This window comes from Onthophagus taurus, chromosome 11 (genome assembly GCF_036711975.1).
Source record: "Onthophagus taurus isolate NC chromosome 11, IU_Otau_3.0, whole genome shotgun sequence".
NCBI classification, from domain to species: domain Eukaryota; kingdom Metazoa; phylum Arthropoda; class Insecta; order Coleoptera; family Scarabaeidae; genus Onthophagus; species Onthophagus taurus.
In genome coordinates, this window is record NC_091976.1 from 25,452,580 (window position 1) to 25,476,289 (window position 23,710).

Sequence of the window (23,710 nt, forward strand, 5' to 3'; positions counted from 1 at the left end):
TCCAAGAATTTTAGGCATATTAAGTTCTTATTTGACAGTTGTAATCTTAAACAAATTAAAATAAAATTTTTGTATATTACTTAGGCATTATAAAAGATTTGACCATACCAGCAAAAAACAAGGTTAATAACCAAGTCTAAATGTAATTTATAAATGCAATAAACCATAATTAGTTTAAAATAATGTTGCAAAAAAATATAGGTTAGAAAATCTTGGCAATAACGTTTTAAATTTAAATCAGCTTCTTCTACTGTTATCTTTACAAATATATCTTCGTGTTTCATCTGTAATCATATTCTATAATTCAATAAATTAGCTAGAAAGAAAGAAACTTAAATTTTTAAGAAAGTTAAATTGATATTAATCTTAAATGTCAAAAAAAATCTGCATTACCAACATTTATGACAGATCTAAACAATATAGTATTTTAATGACAGATGTCGCCACAATCTTAACCTATAACACCCATAAAACGCCAAAAAACGCATCAATTTCGTGGTGGTGAATCGTTTTGTGAATATTTTCTTGGCGTTTTATCGATTGAGGGGTTGTTTTAGTGCCATCATGTCGGAGGAGGAAATAGAGAAGTTTGAGATAACCGATTTCGACATAGAAAATGAGTTCAACATAAACCGTTCGCGACGGAAACAAACCAAACAACAACAAATTTATGGTAATTATGTTCCGAGGCTTCTACGCAATCGAAATAAACATCTATAAATACCGTTTTTACAGGAATTTGGGCTGATGATAGTGATGAAGAAGAAGATGCGAGACCTTCTTTTAAATCTAAAGCTCAAAAAAGCTATTCTGCACCTATCGGATTTGTTGCAGGTGGGGTTCAACAATCTGGTAAGAAAAAAGATGAAATGATTAAAAAGGAGGGTGATGGTTCTGATGATGATGAGGCGGGAACTTCTTATGGTGTTAAAAATAGTAGTAGTGAATCAGAAGAAGAGGGATTTTCGAAGAGAGGTAAAAAACGAAATTTATAAAATATTAATAATTTTGTTTTTTTTTATGTTAATTAGGTTTTGGATCTTCAAAAAAACAACCAACACAAGCTACTGTAACTGAAATAACAGCCGATATCGCCGGATTGAGAAGCAAAAAGGGTTTTGTTAATAATAAGATGAAAAATGAAGGAGTTGGAAATTGGGAGAAACATACGAAAGGAATTGGGGCTAAATTATTACTTCAAATGGGTTTTAAACCAGGGAAAGGTCTTGGGAAGGATTTGCAAGGTATTTCAACTCCTGTTGAAGCACATCTAAGGAAAGGTAGAGGAGCTATTGGTGCTTATGGGCCTGAAAAGAAAACAACTTTAATAAAAAAAGTATTTAATTTTTTGTGTTTGATTAATATGAGATTTGTATTAATTTATTTTTTGTTAAATAAGGCTAATCTTCAGATTGAGGATCAGGAGGAAGAGCAAGAAACTAAATGGAAAAAGAATGATGGAGGAAAGAAGACTCGTTACTACTATAAAAGCGTTGATGATGTCATAGAAAAAGGTAAACGTCCTGGAGCTAATAGAAATTTGGGACCGGCAAGGTAACAGTGCAATTTGTGCATTTAAAAAAATCGTTTCAAAAAAGATTTAAAAAAAAATAATTATTGGTTTTTTTCTTTTTATTGACCAGCAATTATTTAATTTTGCGTGTCATCTTTGCTCTTATATTTTCTTCTTTCCCTTTTCAAACATTAATTTAAGCACTTTCAAATTAGTTTTTCACTTTAATGTTTATTTTATGTAAATTTTTAATAAATACTTTTTTATTTACATTTAAAGTTAATCTAAACAACTTTAATTTTTACAGTGAGCTGTCTAAGGTGAAAGTAATCGACATGACGGGACCTCAGCAAAGAGTTCTCAGCGGATATCACGCATTGAGTGGTTTAAAAGCACCTCCTGGAGTGGAAAGATTCGAAGATGTTGTTCACAAGAAATGCACCAATTTTACTCTTCCAGAAATACAACATAATTTAGATTTATTAGTTGATATGTGCGAGCAGGTTATTTATTTTAATCTAGTTTTATTGAATTTAAATTAAATTTGTTTTTCTTTTAGGATATTATTAGAATTGATAGAAACACAAGAAACAATCAAGATAAACTCCAATTTCTTAAACAAGATGAAATTAATGTGAAGAACACTTTGATTAAAGAAGAAGAAACTGCTGAAACTTTAAGTGAAGTTTTAGAAATAGTCAACAAACTTATGGATACGTCTTTAGGGTTATCACTTGGTCAAGTTGCTGGTATTTTTAAACAATTACAGGTATTTGTATATATTTTGTCATTAAAATTGATCATCCCACATAAGGGTATTTATGCAAATTAGGCGGCCAACATTTTTTTAAAATTTATTTCAGTTTTATTCTTTTGGTAAACATATCTATAGAGATAGAGAGGTAAACAGTTCTATCTCCAATTTTACCCATTATTGAGTTAATATTATTTTCAAACTACATACATTTGGTTTGTTATTCTGACAAAAAATCGTAACTCTATGTTTCTTGATTATTTGTTATTGTATTTATTAAAAAGCAGTATCTCCATTCCAAATTAAATAGCTATAAACGTTGTTTTGATAAATTTCCCAATATGAGGGAAACTACAATAAATAGATATGGGAATGTTTATAGATAATTTATAGAGAATTAAATTACCTTTCTGATAGGCTAAAAAAATATAGAGCGTTCGATTTAAAATTTTCTATTTTCTCGCCATTGAATAAAGAGAAAAGGTAATTCAATTTTTGATAAGATACTCTGATACAACAAATGACAGTCTATTTGACAGTATCTTAAGAGTAATCATGCCAATTTAGAGCTTTTTTGAATTAACGTTGGCTGAGATATCAGGTTTTAAGGAGCATGGTGAAATCTGCCAAAAAAAAGCTTAAAACCAAAATAACTCGAAAACGAAAAACGCTAGGTACCAATAACTTTTATCAAAATCAACATATTTTTTTATGTACAATTAAAAGGTGCAATAAAAACTATAGCATTGCATTTAAAATAACGAAGTTATGGTCAACTTCGTGGAACCTGAAAAAGTTGACACCTGTATAAAAATAAAAAATAATTTATCATTAAAAATTTATTTAAAAAATATTACAACCCTAATTTACAATGAAGAGTCTCTTCATCAGGGCTCAATTGACTCATTCACTATCAGAATCTTCTGCAGTAGATTCCGCATCATCAAATTCTTATCAGCCATGTGGGGCAGAAATCAGCATTTGTAAGGCCATTATTGTCTAATCTGAGCAATAATCTATTCATTACGTCTATATTGCATTGTTCTTTAGAAAATTTTCTTGCGTAATTCTGCCGGTACAGTCGAATATGTTTGTTGCATGCTTCTGCTGCTTCCTCTGATAACAACCCTATTGGCAAAAAAAAATTTTCTGTAACAATTGCCGCGTGAATTAGGATTTTGTGCTTGGTAGGAGTCATGGGCTGCCCATGACCCATATAGAGCAAACTTTTTTATATCCACTTTATGGGAACTTGAAATAACTTCCAAAATTACTTTTAACTAGTGATGGAACGGATAGTGATTTTGCGAAAAGCCGGATATGGTTATAATTTCTGGTACATTTCTGAAGTGATAACCCTATATTGCCACTTTATTGCGAAATTTGAATAAAAATGAAATTAATAAGAAAGCTGATTAGATATGTCAACTTATTTGGATCCAAGATACAAAATGAAGTTTTTTGATGCAGATTTAACTAACGAAGCAACTCTAAAAAGGCGATACTTTAATTAATTGGCGATATTTCCACAAGGATCCTTCAAGAAATGAATTTTACAGCGAATTTTGAAAATTATCGATGAAAATTGCAACATCGAAAATTTTATCAAAACTTCAAATATTGTTTTCTCAAAAACTAAAAGTTATTTTTCAAAACGGGTTGGATCATTGGAAAGAGGACACTTTTATTAACACTTTGGGAAATTTTCATACTCATATTCCAAGAAATGTATTTTATACGAATTTTTAAAACTTAATCAGCGAAAATTACAAAATTCGAAAAAATTGTCGATTATTTCAAAAATTTATTTCTCAAGAACTAAAACTGATTTTTCAAAATGGCTTGTTGCATTAAAAAGAGGATACTTTAATTAACAATTAGTGATATTTCCACAAGGATCCTTCAAGAAATGAATTTTATAGCGAATTTTGAAAATTATCGATGAAAATTGCAACATCGAAAATTTTATCAAAACTTCAAATATTGTTTTCTCAAAAACTAAAAATTATTTATGAAAACGGGTTTGTTCATTGAAAAGAGGACACTTTTATTAACACTTTGGGAAATTGTAAATGGAGTACTAAATAATAGGTTTTTAAAATCCAGCCAAAGCCGGATATTTAGTAACTATTCGGTACCCCTACTTTTAACCGTCTTATTAGATTTAAATCCACACCAGTGATTTTAGCAATAACTTCTGGATTGGCAAAAAATTTTCTGCTGGTATTCCCATCATTGGTTTTGCCAAAGCCAGCTTTCAGTATATCCACTAGTAGCCATTTTCCCCATTTGCTCCCTAAATTTGTTCTATTGCAGCCTCTTTCTGTTTGACTATATCTTTGTCTTGTTCCGACCTTAACTGCCATTTTTTCACAGGAATATTGTATGCTAAATGCAGTATGCTTTCGAAAAAGTGAATCCTAGCATGCAGCTCCGATAGCTCAAACTGTATTGCGTCAATATCGACCGTTTTCTTTATGTTGAGGTTATTAAATTCTTTTGATGTCACAAATGTAACATCTCATGGTTGAAGTAGTGGCTGTTGCAGCATTACATACTTTGGCGTCGACCATAGTCAAAATCATGATATGCCTTGTATACAGGGTGTTTCTGTAAGTCGCGGCATAATTTTAATCACTACAGTCAAAATGATGACGATTCGTGTAATAATTTTTGGACTAAACCCATAAATGACTAAGATATAGGCCTTCAAAGTTAAGACATTTTTAAACATTTTCTTAAATATTTTGAATATGACTTGTCTTAGAAAGATAAAATTTGGCAAACAGTGTAATGTTATCATCAGAAATCGTTTAAGATAACTTTTGAAAATATGCAAACACAGGTCATTGCTATACAGGTGTTTACAAAGGTTATTTCCTTAAATCTTTTTTATTATGTGAGAAACCATTACATTTTGCAACTGAGTCTGTTAAGAAAATTGTTGATTAGACGCATCGTTTTAGAGTTATTTACAAAAGGATTTAAGTTTGTTTAAAAGAAATCTGTCAAAGTATTACTCAACATAGCATGAAATCTGATCTAATTGTGACTGCTTTTCACACTGCTTGCTTGCTTTGTATGCCTTTTGATATGCTTTTGCAGTCTGTGAAGAGTTAGAAATGTCTTTAAAAATATTGGACGCAATTCTCTCTCTTAGAACTTTGAAAGGATGTTTGAGCAGCATGCATTAACACATCTTTTTCTACAAATTTGTGAACATCCTGTGTTTTTCTGCGCTTACTCCTCTCACTTGATTCTGCAAATGCCTTTATTAGACTACCAGAAGAATAAGGTTTAGTCGTCGGCGTCGCTATTTTGAATGTTCCTTGTGACCATTTATCATTCTTTAGAAGGAAAAGTTGTGATTTTTTTGAGTATCTGAATGAAAGCTTCACTTGTTTCTTTTGTTCATCACAATATTCCAATTGTGATAAAATATAACTACTAAGATAAGCCAACTTTTCGTCTCAAGTCTTGATCCTGCATTTTGTCAAAAAGTAATCTACGCGTTATCACTTTAACCCCAGAGGTATCCTCGGATTCTTAAACAAAATGAGAATTCGTTTAAAAGAAAAATAAATGAAATAGTAAAATTAGGCGGTCTTGCACTATATCATTTATTGACCTTGAAAACTGTGATTTTAGGGAAGATCCTGGCTAATCTCAACGTTTTTAATTAGATGAAATTCTTTATAGTTATATGTAAAAACTAACAAAACTAAAGGAACCGGCCCTGAAGTATAACAAAATCCTTTTTAAATGCAAAAAAAGAGAATTTACTACAGCAAACATTTCAATCTACCAATGCACTTTTTTTCCCCTAGATTTTCATAAAACTTAGTAATATTCATTTATGCTTACACTTAGTTCCATCACAATTTCCTTCACAACAAACTCTATAATAAAAATATACACTTCTCAATCACATTGTTCTATAGCTATTGAACATTCGCAGGCAGTTTTTTATTTTTACCTAAGACATATCTTACATTTTTGGCCTCCTAATTCGTGAAATTACCGTTTAGTCCTTCGTTTTTAATATTAAAATAATTTTTTTTAATTATAAAAATGTAATTTATTGTTTATTTTAGGAACGACATATTGATGAATATTGTCAATATGGATTAGGTGAATTAGCTCCAGGTTTAGTAGGTCCATTATTAACATCAGCTTTGGCAAGTTGGCAACCTTTAAGTTCACCAAGACAATACACGGACCTGTTTAGGCAATGGAAGGAGATATTGGAAAAGCCGCTTCAACGTGGGACCCTTGAAGGTAATTGTATGGGAATTCAGCCATTTGATAGTCTCTTATGGCACACGTGGGTTCCTGTTGTCAGATCATGCATTAGGTGAGTTTCGAGGGGTTGTCGAACAAATGGAACTGATTGATTCACTTTGGGGACCCAGCGATTATTTTTTGTTAATTGAATTTTAGTTTATATCATTTCCACATACAATTTTTTTAATTCTATATTAATTTTTGCCCATTTTTTGGTTTATAGTGTTTGGAGGGCTAGAGATTGCGACCCATTAATTTATTTATTGGAAGCGTGGAAACCGTTACTTCCAGTCTGGTTGATGGATAACGTTCTGGATCAATATGTTATGCCGAAATTAATAGCTGAAGTTCAAAGTTGGGATCCGTTAACTGATACTGTTCCAATTCATACTTGGGTACATCCTTGGATACCTTTATTAGGTAAGAATTAAAAAAAAATCAAATATTAATATTATTATAAATAAATTTTATCTTATTATTTTTAGATGTTAAATTACAAGATAAAATTTATCCAATAATCCAAGAAAAATTAGGAGTTTGTTTAGCAAATTGGCACCCCTCTGATAGATCTGCTAAACCAATGTTAAAACCATGGCAAAGAGTACTTCCAGAAGGATCTTTCGTCGCCTTTTTATTAAAACATATAGTTCCAAAATTACAACTATGTATGCAACAATTTATTATTTATCCCCATCAACAACCATTAGGTAATTAAATAATAATTATAAAATCAAACAATTAATAAAAACGTTTTTAATTTTTAGAACCATGGCATTGGGTTATGGATTGGAGCGATATGCTTTCAGTAGGGAACATGACTTTAATTTTAGATAAATTTTTCTTTCCACGTTGGCTTCAAACTCTAGCAATGTGGTTAAATCAAAACCCAGATTATGCTCAAGTAACCGATTGGTATTCAGGGTGGAAAAGAATGATGTCTGACCAATTATTAAAACAACCAACCATAAAAGATAATTTTCATAAAGCTTTAGAAATAATGAATAGAGCCGCTTCGTCGGGGCACCAACCTGGGGCTAAAGAATCCGTGTCTTATTTAGCAAATATAGAAACAAATATACCTTTAGCACCTCCCCCACCGAAAATATCGTCGTTTGCAGAAACCGTTAGGACAGCTAGCCAAATTCCTCAAGGTTTTAAAGATTTAGTGGCGAAAAGATGCGAAGAAAAAGGGATTTTGTTTGTTCCTATTCCTAATAAATATCACGAAGCTAAACAAGTTTATCGATTAGGATCTAATGGAGTACAATGTTATATTGATAGAAACGTTGTTTTTTATACTCAAAATAATTCCACTTGGTTACCAACTTCATTAAATCGATTGTTAGATATGGCGTGAAGAATAAATAAGTTAATTGCTCAGTTTTAATCCGGATTAAAATATATTTAAAAATAAGTGAATTACATTTAATTATTGTATAGTTAGTTTATTTACTATGTTTATAAGCGATAAATTAATGACGTTTTACTTAACTACTAATAAATATAAATAGACTTGTAACATTTCGATTTAAGTTGTTTCATTATTCACCTCATCTACATTTTTAACATTGTCATTATTAATTTCATCTTTCTCATTTCCTTCTTTATCCTGTTTTTCATCTTCTTCTTCTTCACCAATGATTAATTCTTCTGGATCGGGGGCCCTGGGTAAAAATTCGCAGTCTGTGTACAAAGCGTTAAAAATTTTTTTGGCTTTTTTAATGGAACCATCAATGTCCAAGTCCATATCAGGCCCCGGGCATAAAAACACGTTCTTTCCTAAATTTTTGGTTAAATCTGAGTCATTCGTATTCGAAGTTGAATAATAAAAGGACCATAAAATATTCGGAGGGGACTCGTTTGAGTCATCATCTTTTGGCTTAAATAGTTTTTCCACTACAAAATTTAAGTCTTCTTTCGGGGAAGCATTTTGTTCGATAAACATATGAAGAAGTACTAAAAATAAAGTTTATTTTGATTATTAATTGGATTAAGGGGGAGGGAAAAGTAAATGGTCGCCTTTTCTACTAAATCTGAACAATGTACATTATAATATCTATGACTTTAAAGTTTATTATAGAATGTTTTTGATGTTGAAGAATTTCAGTGGCGACGCAGCAGCTGCTTAATGTCGGCTCCTCGGATTTGCGCTGTGCAACGCTAAAGTTTAAGTTTACGTTAAAGTTTTTTTGTTAAAATGCTTTGCATAAACTTAAATCTGAAAAAATAAGCTCCCAATAGTCTCATAGCGAAAATAACTCTTCGATTTATCTCAAAACTATTGTGACATGCATTTTACAGATATTTTAAATCCAAGTCTTCTCTCTTAATTGAGGTTTCTCTCCTGATTGTTCGATTGATAATTTTTGCTTAGATCTTCTACAAACAGCAGAAATAGCAGAAAACACGGTCACAAATTCTATAATCGCGTAGCAAAAACTATAATTCACCACGACGCACACTGGGCTGAAGCCTGATTCTAACTGGACAAAATTAAAAAATCAATGAGAAAATGTGAGGTTTTCAGGTATAGAAAATTTTTCTCGAGGCTTCAGTATACTTAATTCCTATAAACTTCCTGTAAGAAGTTACTTTGAAAACGGTTGAATGCAAATAGAGTATCAGAAAAAGTTTCAAGCACTGAAAACGTCAGATTGAAGAAGGTAAGTTCATACCATTCAAATATAAGATAGTGTGATTTTGCTGCGTGGAAATTCAAAAATTCTTTACATTTGACTTATATACACATATTGACTTACATATTGACTTCAAATTTGAGAATTTCTCTATTATGACATAGTTAATAATATATTCAAAGAAGGAGGGCCATAATGAACCATAAATTGAGGTTCATTGAGATATAACAACAAATTTTCAATTAAATATCAGTTTTAAATATAACGGATTAATACGGCAGTATCCGTTATAGCCCAATAAAAATATACAATAATCTAGATATACTAGCACTAGAACTAACAGCTTAGAACTAGAAACATTCGGGTTTAGCCGTCCTTAGAGACATGTGGCTTAACCCAAATGATTCTAGTTGTAGGTATAGTGTTAGTTCTAGTTTTAATTGTTATTCAGCGCTAGACCAAGACTAGAATCATTCGATTATTTCGAATCTAATTGATTATAACCTCAAGAGTCTCTATTTTGACGTTTTAATTATCAATTTAGGTTATAACTCAAAAACTAAAAGCTGAGGAAAAAAGTTTTGTTATTAGAAAATGTTCTATAATGTTCCCAAAAACTTTTTGTGTAATCGTTTCTATTTCAGCGTTGATTATTTCGAAACTAATTGATTATAATCTCAAAAGTCTCCATTTTGACATTTTAGTCATCAATTTAGGTTATAACTCAAAAACTAAAAGCTGAGGAAAAAAGTTTTGTTATTAGAAAATGTTCTATAATGTTCCCAAAAACTTTTTGCGTAATCGTTTCTATTTCAGCGTTGATTATTTCGAAACTAATTGATTATAATCTCAAAAGTCTCTATTTTGACGTTTTAATCATCAATTTAGGTTATAACTCAAAAACGAAAAGCTGAGGAAAACAGTTTTGTTATTAGAAAGTGTTCTATAATGTTTCCAAAAACTTTTTGCGTAATCGTTTCTATTTCAGCGTTGATTATTTCGAAACTAATTGATTATGATCTCAAAAGTCTCTATTTTGAAGTTTTAATCATCAATTTAGGTTATAACTCAAAAACTAAAAGCTGAGGAAAAAAGTTTTGTTATTAGAAAATATTCTACAATGTTCCCAAAAACTTTATGAGTAATCGTTTCTATTTCAGCGTAGATTATTTCAAAACTAATTGATTGTAATCTCAAAAGTCTCTATTTTGACGTTTTAATCATCAATTTAGGTTATAACTCAAAAACGAAAAGCTGAGGAAAACAGTTTTGTTATTAGAAAATGTTCTATAAGGTTCCCAAAAACTTTTTGCGTAATCGTTTTTATTCCAGCGTTGATTATTTCGAACCTAATTGATTATAATCTCAAAAGTCTCTATTTTGACATTTTAATCATCAATTTAGCTTATAACTCCAAAACTAAAAGCTGAGGAAAAAAGTTTTGTTATTAGAAAATGTTCTATAATGATCCCAAAAACTTTTTGCGTCATCGTTTCTATTTCAACGTTGATTATTTCGAACCTAAGTGATTATAATCTAAAAAGTCTCTGCCTCGTGCAGGTCAACAGTTCATTCTCACTCAAAGAGAAACATTACCAATTCTAGACACTACAGATTGACTGTTTCATAGCAAAAATATCGATATGATATTTTTATCACCGACTTTTTACATGCACGTGGTTTTGTTAAGATTCCAGCATAGTGAGTCATCTTTTTCGAGGTGCTGCAATCTTTTTGGCAGACTTAGATATCATACAAAGTGTGCAGAAAAACTCGAGATAGTCGATTCCTCAAACTTTCGCAGACTTCAACTTGACGAATTTTACGTCGAGACTTGGACCTGAATCTGTGTAAGACTCAACTGCTTCAAGAGTTCAAATTTAATGACCATAACAACGCCGTTTCTTCGCTAAGTGGGCTATAGAGCGTTTAGAAGAGAACCTCAATTTTGATTGATTTAACACTTTTTCATTTTCTCTTCATTTTTTCCTAAAATTTGGTATTGTTGGGATCTTTTGGGGTGCCTACATAAAATCCTTTTACATGGCTCTTTAGTCATCAAACATACCCTTATTCCAATAGGGTAGCTTACAGAGGAGGCACAGGAGGCAAGGGATAAAGACATGAGGCGATGCAGCGCCTAGCACACTAGAAAGTCCTCATATATAAAAACCTTAGTTCACAGGCTTTTAATATCATCAGATCCTGTTATTACAGGCCTTAGAACGTTCCAGTAAGTCCCATTGAAGGAGCTGAGCCCTGAGGCAAGGAAGCTGATCACGGTTTCAGTGAAAGAGAATATACAGTGTGTTAACTAATTATCATACCCGACGTCATCATTGCAAGTATGCAACCAATATCACAGTATTGGTATTGCAATACGCAAATCGCGTATTATAAAATAAATACTGTGATATTGGTTGCATACTTGCAATGATGTTAGTTATAATGTTAGTTGAGCCACTTTTTTCGATATCAAACAAGTTTTATTACTTTAAAATCATGAATATTATGATGTACACATGTTAAATGAATTTCTAAGCAAAAAAAATCCCTTAATCATTTTTGAGCTTACAAATATCCTTGGGACAAGTTCCTGTTAATGATCCCATTTCAATAACGTTACAATTTCTTTTGCCATCTTGATTTGGAAATAATAATAAAGTTAAATGTTCCTTCTCACTACTCATAATCGATCTAAAAATCGAATTTTATTTTTAATACAACTACTTATTAAGCTTTACCGATCAATAACAAAAATTCCTCTTGAAATCCTTTTCTCAGAAACATCCCCAACGAAACTTTTGGGCGCTTTATCAACCCCCATAACCAAATTACTCCCATTAATGCGTTGTTTACCACAAATAATGCCCTTAAAATCATTCCCTTTATCAAAAATAAACCCGTTTAATTTTTGATTTAAAGCATAAACCCCACCAAAAACGGCACTTAACCTAAAACAATTTGATTCATTTTCATAATTATTTAATCCAACCTCATTTATTAATTTTTCTCACCTACAAAAAGCTTGACTCAACTCTCCACTTCCATACATTGAATACAAAAAAGGTGTTTTTCCAAACCTCCCCAAACTTGTAACGAATCTTTTAACGCTTTGAACAGCGACGGGACATAACGTTTCAATTGTACACATAGCGATTGCATAAAGCACATAGTGGATAACATTTTCTGTTAATTTTTTATCTTTTAAATAAGTGAAAAAAGTCTTATTTTCGTATCCCTTAAATTCGTTTTCATCCCCATCTAAACAAGCTGTTAATAATTTCATTAACATTCGCTTCTCAATCACTGAAACTTTGGTGTTTGAAAAAACGTCTGATCGAGAACATGGAACGATTTCTAATTGGTTATTTAAATATGTTAAAACCCTGCTTACACTACGATATTCTGAGTAACGCGCGATGTTTGAGGAAATTAATAATTCGACAAAATCCCCACGGGCGAATTGAACCTATTTTATTAAAAAAAAATTAGTTTTTCTTTTAATTTAATTAAAAAATCCTAACTTTTGGGGATATATCGATGTTAAATTTCCTATTTTCTTTTAATAACTTTTCTTGGCTCCAACCTGCATTGATCACATCGTCATTTTTATTATCTCCAACTTCTTTTACCTCTTCAACTACATTTAAGTCTTCTTCAACGTTTTTTTCAGGAAATTTCCTTCAAAAATTAAATTAAATCAAAATTTTTAAATACAATTAATAAATTAAGTTACTCAATAATATTCCAAGTCTGTTCAACGTCTTTTAAGTTAAATATATCATTCCCAACACCAACCACAACTTCATTATCTTCAATCGAAACACCATTTACATCGATTTGAGCTTCGTTTGATTCCATTGAAATAAGTTTTTGGATTGTTTCTAAATTAAAAGAGGCCCAATCGCCCCCATAATAATCTTTACTGTCGATTTGAAGTACTGTTTTTCCTATTCGACTTGCGGCTGCTGACACCATCGATTCTACAACACCTTTTTATACGAAAAATTAATGATTTTAATGTTTTTGAAATAAAAATGTTTTACCTGTTCCTACAACGATTAAATCAAAATTTGTTGGTAATTCGTAATCCATTTTAAACTTATTTAGTATATCAGCAATGAATGTAAAGGGATCTTATTGTTATTTGACTCGAAAAAAATTAGGTTATGGTACTGACTACTGTCAAAGTGACAGCTACTTTTAAGCACAATAAAAATGTATGAATGTATCTTAATTCATATTAAGAAGATTGTTTATTATTAATTAAATTGAGTTATATTTTATTAAAAAATCAAATTCGAATATATATTCAAAAAATAATTTGATTTATCATTTAGTATTTGAACGTACCCCAACTTAGCTTTATTGAGCTGTCATTTAGTTGTCAAAAATCTGACAAAGCGGTTTTTGAAACAACTTAATTTCTTGAATTTATATAATTATTTCAATACAAGCATCAAAATGGTAAGGAATAATTAAAATATATCAATCTTATTCGATAAATAAACTCAAATCAAATTAAATTATGTATTTAAAAAAAAAGTGAGGTTATAACATGATTTTTCATTTAGAGTTTTGGATTACCTTCTCTTAAAGTAAAACCGGAATTACCATCTGGATTGGGTATAGATCAAGGGGCATATGAAGTACCTAATTTAATGTCAACTGGATTCGCATCGGTAAAATCTAATTTGGAAGTACCCCATCCGTTAATTTCATCAGAACGTGGTGTAAGTAACGCGAAAATGATTAATTTAGAATTTAATGTAATAAAATGTTTCTTTAGTATGCTAAAAATCGTGAAATGATGAATTTAACTATGATGAGAAACACTCAAGGTTTGCATGCTCCGCTTCGTTACACAATGGAATGTCAAGCTGCGAAAAAAATCGGTCATTTACCGTTTTTACCGTCGTCTAATATAATGTTGGATGTTTTAACTGGGAATGATATAGAAATTGGGCCTCAAGATATCTTTGGAACGCCGGAATTCAGGGAAATTGTTGGACAACCTCATGCTGTTGTTGAAAAATCTTTAGGAATACTTTAAACATTTATTTCTTGCTAATATTTAATGAAATAAACTTTTTTTTAAATTATAATTTCATTTATTCTTAGTTTGCATATTTTTTTCACTTCCTCTATTCCTGTTAAAAGTTCAATTTCTTTATTGTTTTCTAATCGTTTTTCTATGTTTATAAAAATTGTTGAAACTGTATTTTCACGTGCACACAATACAAAAGGAAATCCAAATTTATTTTTATACTTTTCATTAAAATTGTTTAATTTTGTTTTCTCCTCTTGATTCATTTCTAATAAACCCGCCGAGTTTTGTTCAAATTGAGACTCTGAGGTTAAACGCAAATTTAATTTACCAGATAAATCCGGGTGGAGATTTAAAACTTTTTCTTTATCTAAACATAAAATGATTGTGTTTATTTAAAATTAATTTTTATTTAACAATGACTCACCAACATTACTTAATTGATCCAAATACGTGTCAGCTGCTTTTGAAATGTCTTCGGCGGTGTTAAAAGGTCGATATTTTAAAATGCTTATAGACAAAGGAGTGTAATGTTCAACGATATTCCCGAAAATCTTTATAAATTGATCACTTGGTAATTCGTTAACTTCGTTTATACTCAACTCAATCGCGGTCATTTTTACGAATGAGGTCGTTTTTCGAGTTGTTTTGAACTTTAACTTTTCGAATAAACAAAGTATTCAAACATTCCTATCATTTTTACTTAATTTGATTTGTGATAAGAATCGAATAACTTCGTTTCACAAGAAAAAGGAATTTATATGAAATTAAATTATCAAGAAAAAGTTGAGAAAGTGAAAAGTAGATGGCAACAACCAAAAATAAAGCTAAATTTTGAAATTATAATAAATTTATCTTTTTGTTGAATTGTTTGTATCAATTCTTTTTTATTTTAATTTATTTTGTAGACATGTCAGAGAACGTAATAAAAGAATAAACTTTTTTATCGTTGAATTCTCCAAGCCACACCTTTTCTGTAGAGTTTTATCGGTCTCCGCCTTTTTACCTGAAACCCGAGCGCCATTTCTAAATTTATACTCGTTCCCTGAGAGTATTTATTGCACCTACGCGCTGAATATTCTATTGCCTATTTGGGTACTTTTTATTGTTAGCCGTCTATCTCTGTGAGATTAGGAGATATCTTTATATGTAGTATACGATTTCTCAACGAAACCCTTCCTTTTAGCTTCATAGTGTATTTTAAACTGAAAAATGTGGAATAACATCTTTGATTTTACAAAAATATTTATATTTGTTATAATAAAGTGTGATGAAAAATAATCTTAAATTAGAATAAAAGTAAATATTTGTATCAATCATGTATTCAAAATAATAATAAGTTAATAGTTTTATGATGTGATATCATGAAAACATTTACTTATGTGGAGTTATTTATAATAACATGTTTATTAAACATTTAAATAACGTCAATTCAATTTTAGACATTGAGTATGAAAATTTTCCAAAGTGTTAATAAAAGTGTACTCTTTCCAATAAACCAACCCGTTTTGAAAAATAACTTTTAGTTTTTGAGAACACAATATTAGAAGTTTTGAAAAAATTTTCGATGTTGCAATTTTCATCGATAATTTTCAAAATTCGCTATAAAATTAATTTCTTGAAGGATCCTTGTGGAAATATCACCAATTATTAATTAAAGTATCCTCTTTTTAATGCAAAAAGCCGTTTTGAAAAATCACTTTCAGTACTTTAGAAATAAATTTTTGAAATGATCGACAATTTTTTCGAATTTTGCAATTTTCGCCGATTGAGTTTTAAAAATTCGTATAAAATCCACTTCTTGGAATATGAGTATGAAAACTTCCCAAAGTGTTAATAAGAGTGTTCTCTTTCCAATAAACCAACTGGTTTTGAAAAATAAATTTTAGTTTTTGAGAAAATAATATTTGAAGTTTTAATAAAATGTTTGATGTTGCAATTTTCAAAATTCGCTATAAAATTAATTTCTTGAAGAATCACTATTCGTTCCATCACTAGTTCCCAATATTATCTTGCTCAAAATTATCTTTTGAGCTTCAACTCTCTAAAATGTTGATTTCTGATGAGCTGGAGTAGGGTATTCCAACCTATTTTTGGTCAAGCCTAAAGTAAACGAGTATCATAAACAATATAAGTACAAAGGCTTTTACGTCGGTGTGAATTGAACTAAAATTAGAACTAACACTAGAAACTTTCGGGTTTTGCCGTACGTCTTTTAAGAAAAGGTTTGATGCCGTGTTGCAACCTTCTTCAGAAACTGATTCGAAGTGAGCTTCGAACTTAGCTGTCTTATAGTTAAAAAAAATTACCGCCACCACGTTTGGGTTGGGTTGGGAAAACTCCCAATATATTGAGGAAAATTATTATTAATACTTGTAATAAACCTAAATTTGCCAAGAGTTTTAATATTTTTAATATAATTTAATTAATTTTTTGTAGGAACCTCAGTCTAGACAATTCTGAGGATGATGATGAAGGGGATAATGATAATACTGCAATGCAAGACATCACCCAGTTATTAAATCAGGAAAATCAACTTTCAACTCAACAAGAAAATACGCAGATTAAAACACACCAGGATACACGATCAAAAAGTGACAATATGGAACAAGCACAATAGTTTAAAGCTATAAAAGGAAAAACATACATCTATTAGCAATGCTGAAAAAACACAAAAAGATGAGGCAATAAATGTAAAATTTAAGAGACCAAAAAAAGCGAGATATTCAAAAATTAAATAAAGATGCGAACGAAAGACAAAAAGAGTCCTACATGTTGTTGAAGGAATTGCAACAAAAACTACATTCGAAAGATCATTTCAGCATATTTGGAGAACATGTCGCATTAAATTCGACGTTTCAAAAGTGAGTATGCACAAAACACAGTAGAACATTTGATTGGAAATCTATTATGGGAGGCTTCAAGTGACACCTTCCACTTCTATTGAATATGTGCCTTCATCTTTGCCAGTGCCATAAATACTTTCAACTACAGACAATGGTACAGCAAATGATCTCATGTCGAACAACATTCAAGATCCAGTAAACTAAGATGATATTATTTACAACGCTCAGTTAAATTTATCATTAAAAAAAAATTAAAGTCAGTTATTAATACATTTTCTTTTCTTACATGTTCAGAGGCTCTTTTAGGTGATCTTTAAGAACTAATATAATAGCATCACAGACTTCTGGCACAATTAACGAAATTGCTTGTTTAGAGATTCGAAATAAGTATATTAAAGAAGTATACGAATCTCCCGTTGTAAGAAACAGAAGTGTTCGCACTAGACGTTCCAACTAAGAAATAGCAGCTCTGTAGTCAGTGTTACTTATACAACAAAAGTTCTTTATATTTCCATTGTCGATCCTGGATTCTGCTTATAAATCATTTTTCTTTAAAGAACTCATAAGGCGCATAGTACCATGTGTATTTCTCTCTAAACGTCGCTTCCAAGTATCACGAACAATTATTGCGACGGCCGACGTCTTCGAAGTCGGATTTTGTTCGTGATACTTGGAGAGATCTTTTTATATAAGAAATAATCTCGGCCGACTTCGAAGACCTCGGTAAAATATCACGAACAATAGATGAGCTAGAAATTCAAACGCTCCAATTAATACTTTAACTTCTCCTTGTAAACGTTGCAACTTCGCAGCATATTCATTTTTAAGAGTTCCAACCGAATATAAGTCAAAAATTAGTGTTTATATCATAATAATTCATTACCAGTGGCGTTATCCATGACTAAATTTGATTTGGATATAAGTCATTAAAGTTCGCACTGCGTAATAATAGTGTGGCGTCATCAACATACAATAAACATTCAACGTAAGCGTTTATAAGATAACGAAAATTGTATAGATAGGAACAAAAAGGTAATAAAACCTGAGGAACGGAACGCCCTAATATTATAATTTAAAACAAAAGGATAATATACATATATATATACGTATAGTATTGATAATAAACCAACTTGATTTAATCTTAAAGAGCTAGAGAAGTTTTGAGAGATTTTGTTAAATCAGTCCAAAGTGAATAATAAAGAACAATATCTTTGAAATAAAGCTAGATTATAGTCTGTTAACACAATGAGTAGATAGAGAAAAGCAGAAGTGTAGAATCCTGGTTGCTACACAAATATTATAAAGCGTATTAATAAGTTAGCATATTGTCCGGAAGTGGATGGAAAGATAACAACTAATTTTATTCTTCCTATTTAAGAGATACAGTGGCTCACAGCTTATTTGATACTCTAGATAGTTTAAAATCTAATTCTAAACAAAGAATTGCACCAAATAAGATTTTCAAAGCAACTGACGACCGATTGATTATGCGAAAAATCAAGGCTAATCCAAAGTTATCTGCTCCAAAATTGGCTGTCGAGATCCACGAAGAGCTACCGAAATTTTGCAGTATTGAAACTGTGTGGCTTTTTGACGGATTTAGTCTTTATTGATGAAATTATAGATAAAAACATCCATGTGCTGAATCATCCTAGGCATACGACGCAGTTTTCGCTTTTATCAGGACAATGATCCAAAACACAAATCAGAAATCGTACAGTTATGGCTTATTTGGAATTGCCCTCATCAGCATTACCAGAATAGTTGCTCGATATGAACCACATTGAAAATTTATTGGATCAAAATATACGAAAGTGTAAAATATCCAAAAAAGAAGACTTGAAAAAAGCGCTGCTTGAAGAATGGCAGAATATTACGCTACAAGTAACCAAAAAACTGATCAAATCAATGCCAAATCAAGTAAAGGCAATTATTGTTTAAAAATTTTCAATTATTGACGTTTCGATAAGAGGTTAGGAAAAACGTAATTAATGCGTTTCCATGATTACCAATGGGTAATTAATTTATTATTATATTCATTTTCTCCGCATTTTCTTTGTATAATCCATATTTATCGATATTTGTCGTTGTTTATAGTAATATAAATCAGTTGTCAAAGTGTTGACAAATACAAATCGTAGCTTTTACTTAAAATGTATGGTAAAAATGTCTGTCAAATTTGACAAATTAAGGCAATAATCAAATATCAATTTATAATTTTTAAGGAAGGTATTAATACTCACTGTTAAAACTTTACGTAAGTACCCGGCAAGAAGCTCAATTTTAGACTGACAGTTTAATTAGATTGTACATAACCTCACTTTTAAGAGGGGAAAATTTAATACAGCCCGGCCATAAAATCCAGTTACTGATTAAAAAAATAAATAGGAAAATAGCTAACAAGGAATGAATATTTATTTATAATGTGTGTATTACGATTAAACAAAATTAATCAAAGTTAATAAATTTACAATAACGATTTCAATATTTTTTTTCTTTACAGGATTTCCATTTTCAACCGTTTTTCTGTCGGGTATTCCTTTGATCCCTTCCGAGGCCATAATCGGTAGGGTTAAAACTACCCAAAATTCAAAGACAACGACGACCCAATCCAACGGGCGTCGAAGAACCCGAACACAAAGAAGAGGGTTACAATTACCGTCGGTCGGCAAGCGTTTTACCTTCCTTCTTTTCTATACGGAGAGGATAAGGGTCTTCTCGTTGATTTTATTGGAGGATGCCGTCTTATTATGGTGGTCATAAAATGGCCCGACTACCCGTCGGGGGCTTCCCTTTCCTCACCTGTACCCATTCTTTTTTCTTATTCATGGTGTTAGTAAGACGTCACTTTTACGTCTAAACAAACCCAAAATACTTAAAAAAAATATAGATGTTATAGCCTATTCTTAATTTAAATCAATTTTCATTAAAAAAAAATCTATAGATATATTGAAGCATAAGACCGGGCTGTATATTACATTTTCTGTCAAATAATAAGTTAGGTTATGTATATTTTGATGCAGCTGTCAGTTTAAAAATGTTTCAAATCATATTAATAGTGTGTTAACTCAATAATATAATTAGGAGAATAGAAAAACTGTGTCTAAAATGAAATTTTAAATATATATGTTCCTTAGAAGTCGGAATTACGAAGAATCTAAAGAAACCAGTTGAATATTAACCTGAGGTAAATGTTTATTAATTCATTACAAGAAACAAATCATTATTTAACAGTAATTTCGTTATTTTCTAGTTTTTTCCTATTATTTAATTAAAATAATTTAAAATTTGTATGTAGTCAAGGTTTTTTGTTGGTTTGAAGAAGAAGATGAAGCAAGAGAAGGTAAAATACAGGGATCAGGAACAAAGGAGCACGACGAGTGCAATAAACACCCCGTCATAAAACGTCGGCGACAACGAAAATGCGGCGCGCATCCCCGTTCTAGATAAGTCGGGTTCGTTTTTTGAGAACTCGTTTTTAGTACCGAGAATTTCTTCTCCGATAAAAGTTAAAGTTAAAAGTAAACCTAAAAATAAAGTAGTTAAAGATTTTTTTTTGTTTCGGAAGGGAAAGCAATAACAAAGTTGTGAAAAGTTAAATGTTTTATAAATTATTTATTTATTTATCTCAAGTAGGTACAGAAAGAGGTCGAACCCAATAACAATGTACCACAAATAACCATAAATATCACATATCAAATTGAATTCCCGAGGCAACACACAAATTGCAGCAAAGAGCAATTTTTTAAATGCATAAAAAGATTGCTGAAACAGATCTATGTTAATACGATTTGCGGATCTTGCCATTCTTAGTAAAGAAGAGTTTTGACATCCATTAGTTCTAGGAGTAGGTTGTTATAATGGTGGTGAAATAATATTACACTTTGAGAAGTTTAATGAAAGGCGATTGTATTAAATCAGATTGCAATCTAGAATAATCAAGAGGTGAGGAGATACAGAGAAAGAATTTTAAATGGTCAGCATACATTAAACATTCTTGGCAGTAAAGGGCCTAGATGACTACCCTGGGGAACACCAGAAGGGGCCAACACAGGATTAGAGAAAAAATCCATTAACATCTCACCTTTAGATAGGAAGCAAACCATTGCAAAAGTTAAACTTGACAAGAATCATATGTATAAAGATCATAATATATTATAAAGAAAATTGCGTACAAATTTGTGATAAAATTTGCTTATAAATAATATTTTATTTATATACATATAAATAACTTGATAACATCAAATATTGAATCAAAATAGTGCTAAATGATCCCATTTAACGCACCCGAAATCTTCCCAATGCAATCGGTTTGCGCCAAAGCAAATAATTAAATAAATAAAATAAATACCGGATGATTTACAATTCGATACGCGCCAAGCTCCGTTTATAACCGCAGTTCAGGCAACGAGCCTTTATTGACAATCCATTTGTTTTCCTATGCCAGGCAATAAATTATATTAGTTGCAATTAGCACTTATACGCCGTAAGTTGACGTAGAGTATGGTCAGGAAAGGTTCAAAAAAAAATCACGCTTCCCCCCAATGATGATGAGAACATCATATTTTTTTCTCAAACATTTTTATTACGGGAGTGTTCAAGTTTAAATGAACTACATGGTAGTCTATATAACAATAAAAATTTATTATGTTGTAGTACCTATAATTTTTATAATGTTGTAACGCTTATATAGTTAAAAATTAATGGAAAGAAAAAAAGGTGTAGAATTCAATTTGAAATTAATTTTTTCTCGTTATCCTTGACATATAAAAGAAACCTTTTAAGAAACGTGGAGCTATTAAAATGGCGTAAAAATTCTCACTTACTCGCCCAAAAGAAAAAAATTAATAAAAAAAAAAGTAAAATGAGTTTATCAGTTTTGTAATCTAGCCTAAAAACAATATGGACACCTGACAGCCATGTGGCTCTTACGTGTAAAGAGATAAAAGGTGCCCTCATAGATAGGGTAATATGTGCTAGATAAGAATCGTATTTTTTCGAGTGTCTAGATATCGAAGCCCCGCAAGTAATTAATAGAAAACCCACTTAATCCCATTAAATCCCAATAGGATGAAAAATAATATTATTTTAGATTTTCTGCGTCATTAACAGCAATTTCTCACTTTTAAAAGAAATAGTTTATTCAACGAAAAATTAATTCTCGAAAATCATTGTCACGAAGATTGTCCTAATCCCTTTCGATTTATTACTGCGGGGTAATAAATTATTGCGACGATATCGATAGGGAAATTAAAAAAAAAATTTTTTTAGTTGATGTGATCAATCTTGAAAATATTGGAAATGAGTTTCTTGACAGATAGAAAATTAATCAGGACGCGATGGTGTTCGCGGGAGATTAAATTGTCAACGGAAAATCCAAAGTACTATCTATGCCAGAACGTTGTTTTCTCCTGCCAACTGCAAATCCACGATCTTGAGCGATTTATTATATGTTCGCCACTCTAACTGAAATTATCTCGGTGATGAATGAGTCTTGATGAATTATTTGAATTCGGGAATTTTTTATTGCTCTTTGAAATTTATCAATAAAAATTCTTATTCCATTTAAATCTTCTTAAGTATTTGACTATTATATAATCACATATTATATCAGTATTTCATAGTTTAATAAATTTTCGTGGTTATGACTTATTTAGACAATGAGCTGCTTGTTATGACCGATACTTTCAACTTCTGTCAAATTAAACCAAATATTGCAAGTTGGACCAAAGATATCACCAAACTTTTGAGCCTTTTACCATGCTGCCTTAAGAGAATGCCAAGTGAAAACTTGATTTTTCAGAATCACGTCATATTGAAATAACTATTTGCACAAACTTTAAATTAATATTGTAACGATGCAGATTCAAAAATCTTGTTCAACGGTATAGCTAAGTAAAAAGTGACCGTTTTGGCGTTTATGCCAAAATAGTTTTGGCTTGGCAACATCGATATAAGTTATATAAAAAGTGAATCGAATTAATATATAACGCAAGAACGCAATGTGCTTCTTCTCAGAACAGTAGTCATTTAATGACAAACAAAATTAAATGTAACTAGGAAAACTGCGATAAGAAATTTAATACCTTCTTTAATAATAATAATCATCAGAATTTTACAACAGACAATGAAGAAGGTACAAATTTAGTTAAGGCTTTCAGAACCCGTTTCAGATATAACAATAATTGGTGGAGCTATTTGGTTATTAATGACCTGGTCAGTAATTTCTGCTATCTCGTTCAAGTTAATTGCAATGTTAATTTTTTTCTGACCTTTTCTGGCAACCCAACCTAACCCGAAAAAAATCAAAAGAAAGCAGATTCGGCGCTGATAAATACGAGGTTAGGTGAGATCAAATAATTTGCAAAAATCGTACCAACTCAATAAAGATAAATATAAAGCTGCTGTAGATGCATCATATGGCATAAATTAATTATTTTTGAAAGCAACTAGTTAACCTAAAATATAATAATAGGTTCATCTTAGGAATTTAGGTTGTAATTCTTTCGATACATTCATCTTCTTTTCTATTATGCGAATCGCAACTCTTCTTGTGGTATTCGAGTATGGCTTATACATAAATAAACGTAGTTGCACAAAAGAAAAAAGTCCAAGGGAGAATCTTTA

At 30.8% G+C, this 23,710-nt stretch overlaps 4 protein-coding genes and 1 long non-coding RNA gene across 6 annotated transcripts; 3 read left to right on the forward strand and 2 right to left on the reverse strand.

Moving 5' to 3' along the window:
• The first annotated feature begins 91 nt into the window (after window positions 1-91).
• Window positions 92-8,078, forward strand: LOC111413276 (septin interacting protein 1). The gene is made up of 10 exons (XM_071200617.1): window positions 92-673; window positions 736-975; window positions 1,032-1,336; window positions 1,400-1,554; window positions 1,821-2,016; window positions 2,073-2,282; window positions 6,362-6,621; window positions 6,775-6,971; window positions 7,037-7,258; window positions 7,316-8,078. The coding sequence occupies exons 1-10, from the start codon at window positions 565-567 to the stop codon at window positions 7,906-7,908; spliced, it is 2,487 nt and encodes an 828-aa protein (XP_071056718.1). The 5' UTR covers window positions 92-564; the 3' UTR covers window positions 7,909-8,078.
• LOC111413311 (Rab escort protein) lies at window positions 7,929-13,397 on the reverse strand. The gene is made up of 7 exons (XM_071200621.1): window positions 13,237-13,397; window positions 12,927-13,182; window positions 12,715-12,871; window positions 12,205-12,659; window positions 11,932-12,141; window positions 11,763-11,884; window positions 7,929-8,507 (listed from the first exon to the last, which is right to left on the reverse strand). Exons 1-7 carry the CDS (start codon window positions 13,283-13,285, stop codon window positions 8,080-8,082), a joined length of 1,677 nt encoding a protein of 558 aa, XP_071056722.1. The 5' UTR covers window positions 13,286-13,397; the 3' UTR covers window positions 7,929-8,079.
• A 149-nt stretch (window positions 13,398-13,546) lies between these two features.
• LOC111413313 (proteasome maturation protein) lies at window positions 13,547-14,295 on the forward strand. Its single transcript, XM_023044238.2, has 3 exons — window positions 13,547-13,657; window positions 13,765-13,923; window positions 13,980-14,295. The coding sequence occupies exons 1-3, from the start codon at window positions 13,655-13,657 to the stop codon at window positions 14,241-14,243; spliced, it is 426 nt and encodes a 141-aa protein (XP_022900006.1). The 5' UTR covers window positions 13,547-13,654; the 3' UTR covers window positions 14,244-14,295.
• On the reverse strand, window positions 14,234-19,387 carry LOC111413312 (2-oxo-4-hydroxy-4-carboxy-5-ureidoimidazoline decarboxylase-like). Of its 2 annotated transcripts, XM_023044237.2 has the most exons (4): window positions 19,327-19,387; window positions 15,306-15,442; window positions 14,665-15,243; window positions 14,234-14,607 (listed from the first exon to the last, which is right to left on the reverse strand). In XM_023044237.2, exons 3-4 carry the CDS (start codon window positions 14,852-14,854, stop codon window positions 14,285-14,287), a joined length of 513 nt encoding a protein of 170 aa, XP_022900005.1. In that variant the 5' UTR covers window positions 14,855-15,243; window positions 15,306-15,442; window positions 19,327-19,387; the 3' UTR covers window positions 14,234-14,284. The 2 variants fall into 2 exon arrangements, with proteins under 2 accessions (XP_022900005.1, XP_071056724.1); XM_071200623.1 differs by having other exon boundaries at window positions 14,665-15,442.
• A 197-nt stretch (window positions 19,388-19,584) lies between these two features.
• Window positions 19,585-20,634, forward strand: LOC139432205 (uncharacterized). Its single transcript, XR_011642075.1, has 2 exons — window positions 19,585-20,270; window positions 20,337-20,634. It is a non-coding gene; the product is annotated as an uncharacterized lncRNA (long non-coding RNA).
• The last annotated feature ends 3,076 nt before the right edge of the window (window positions 20,635-23,710 follow it).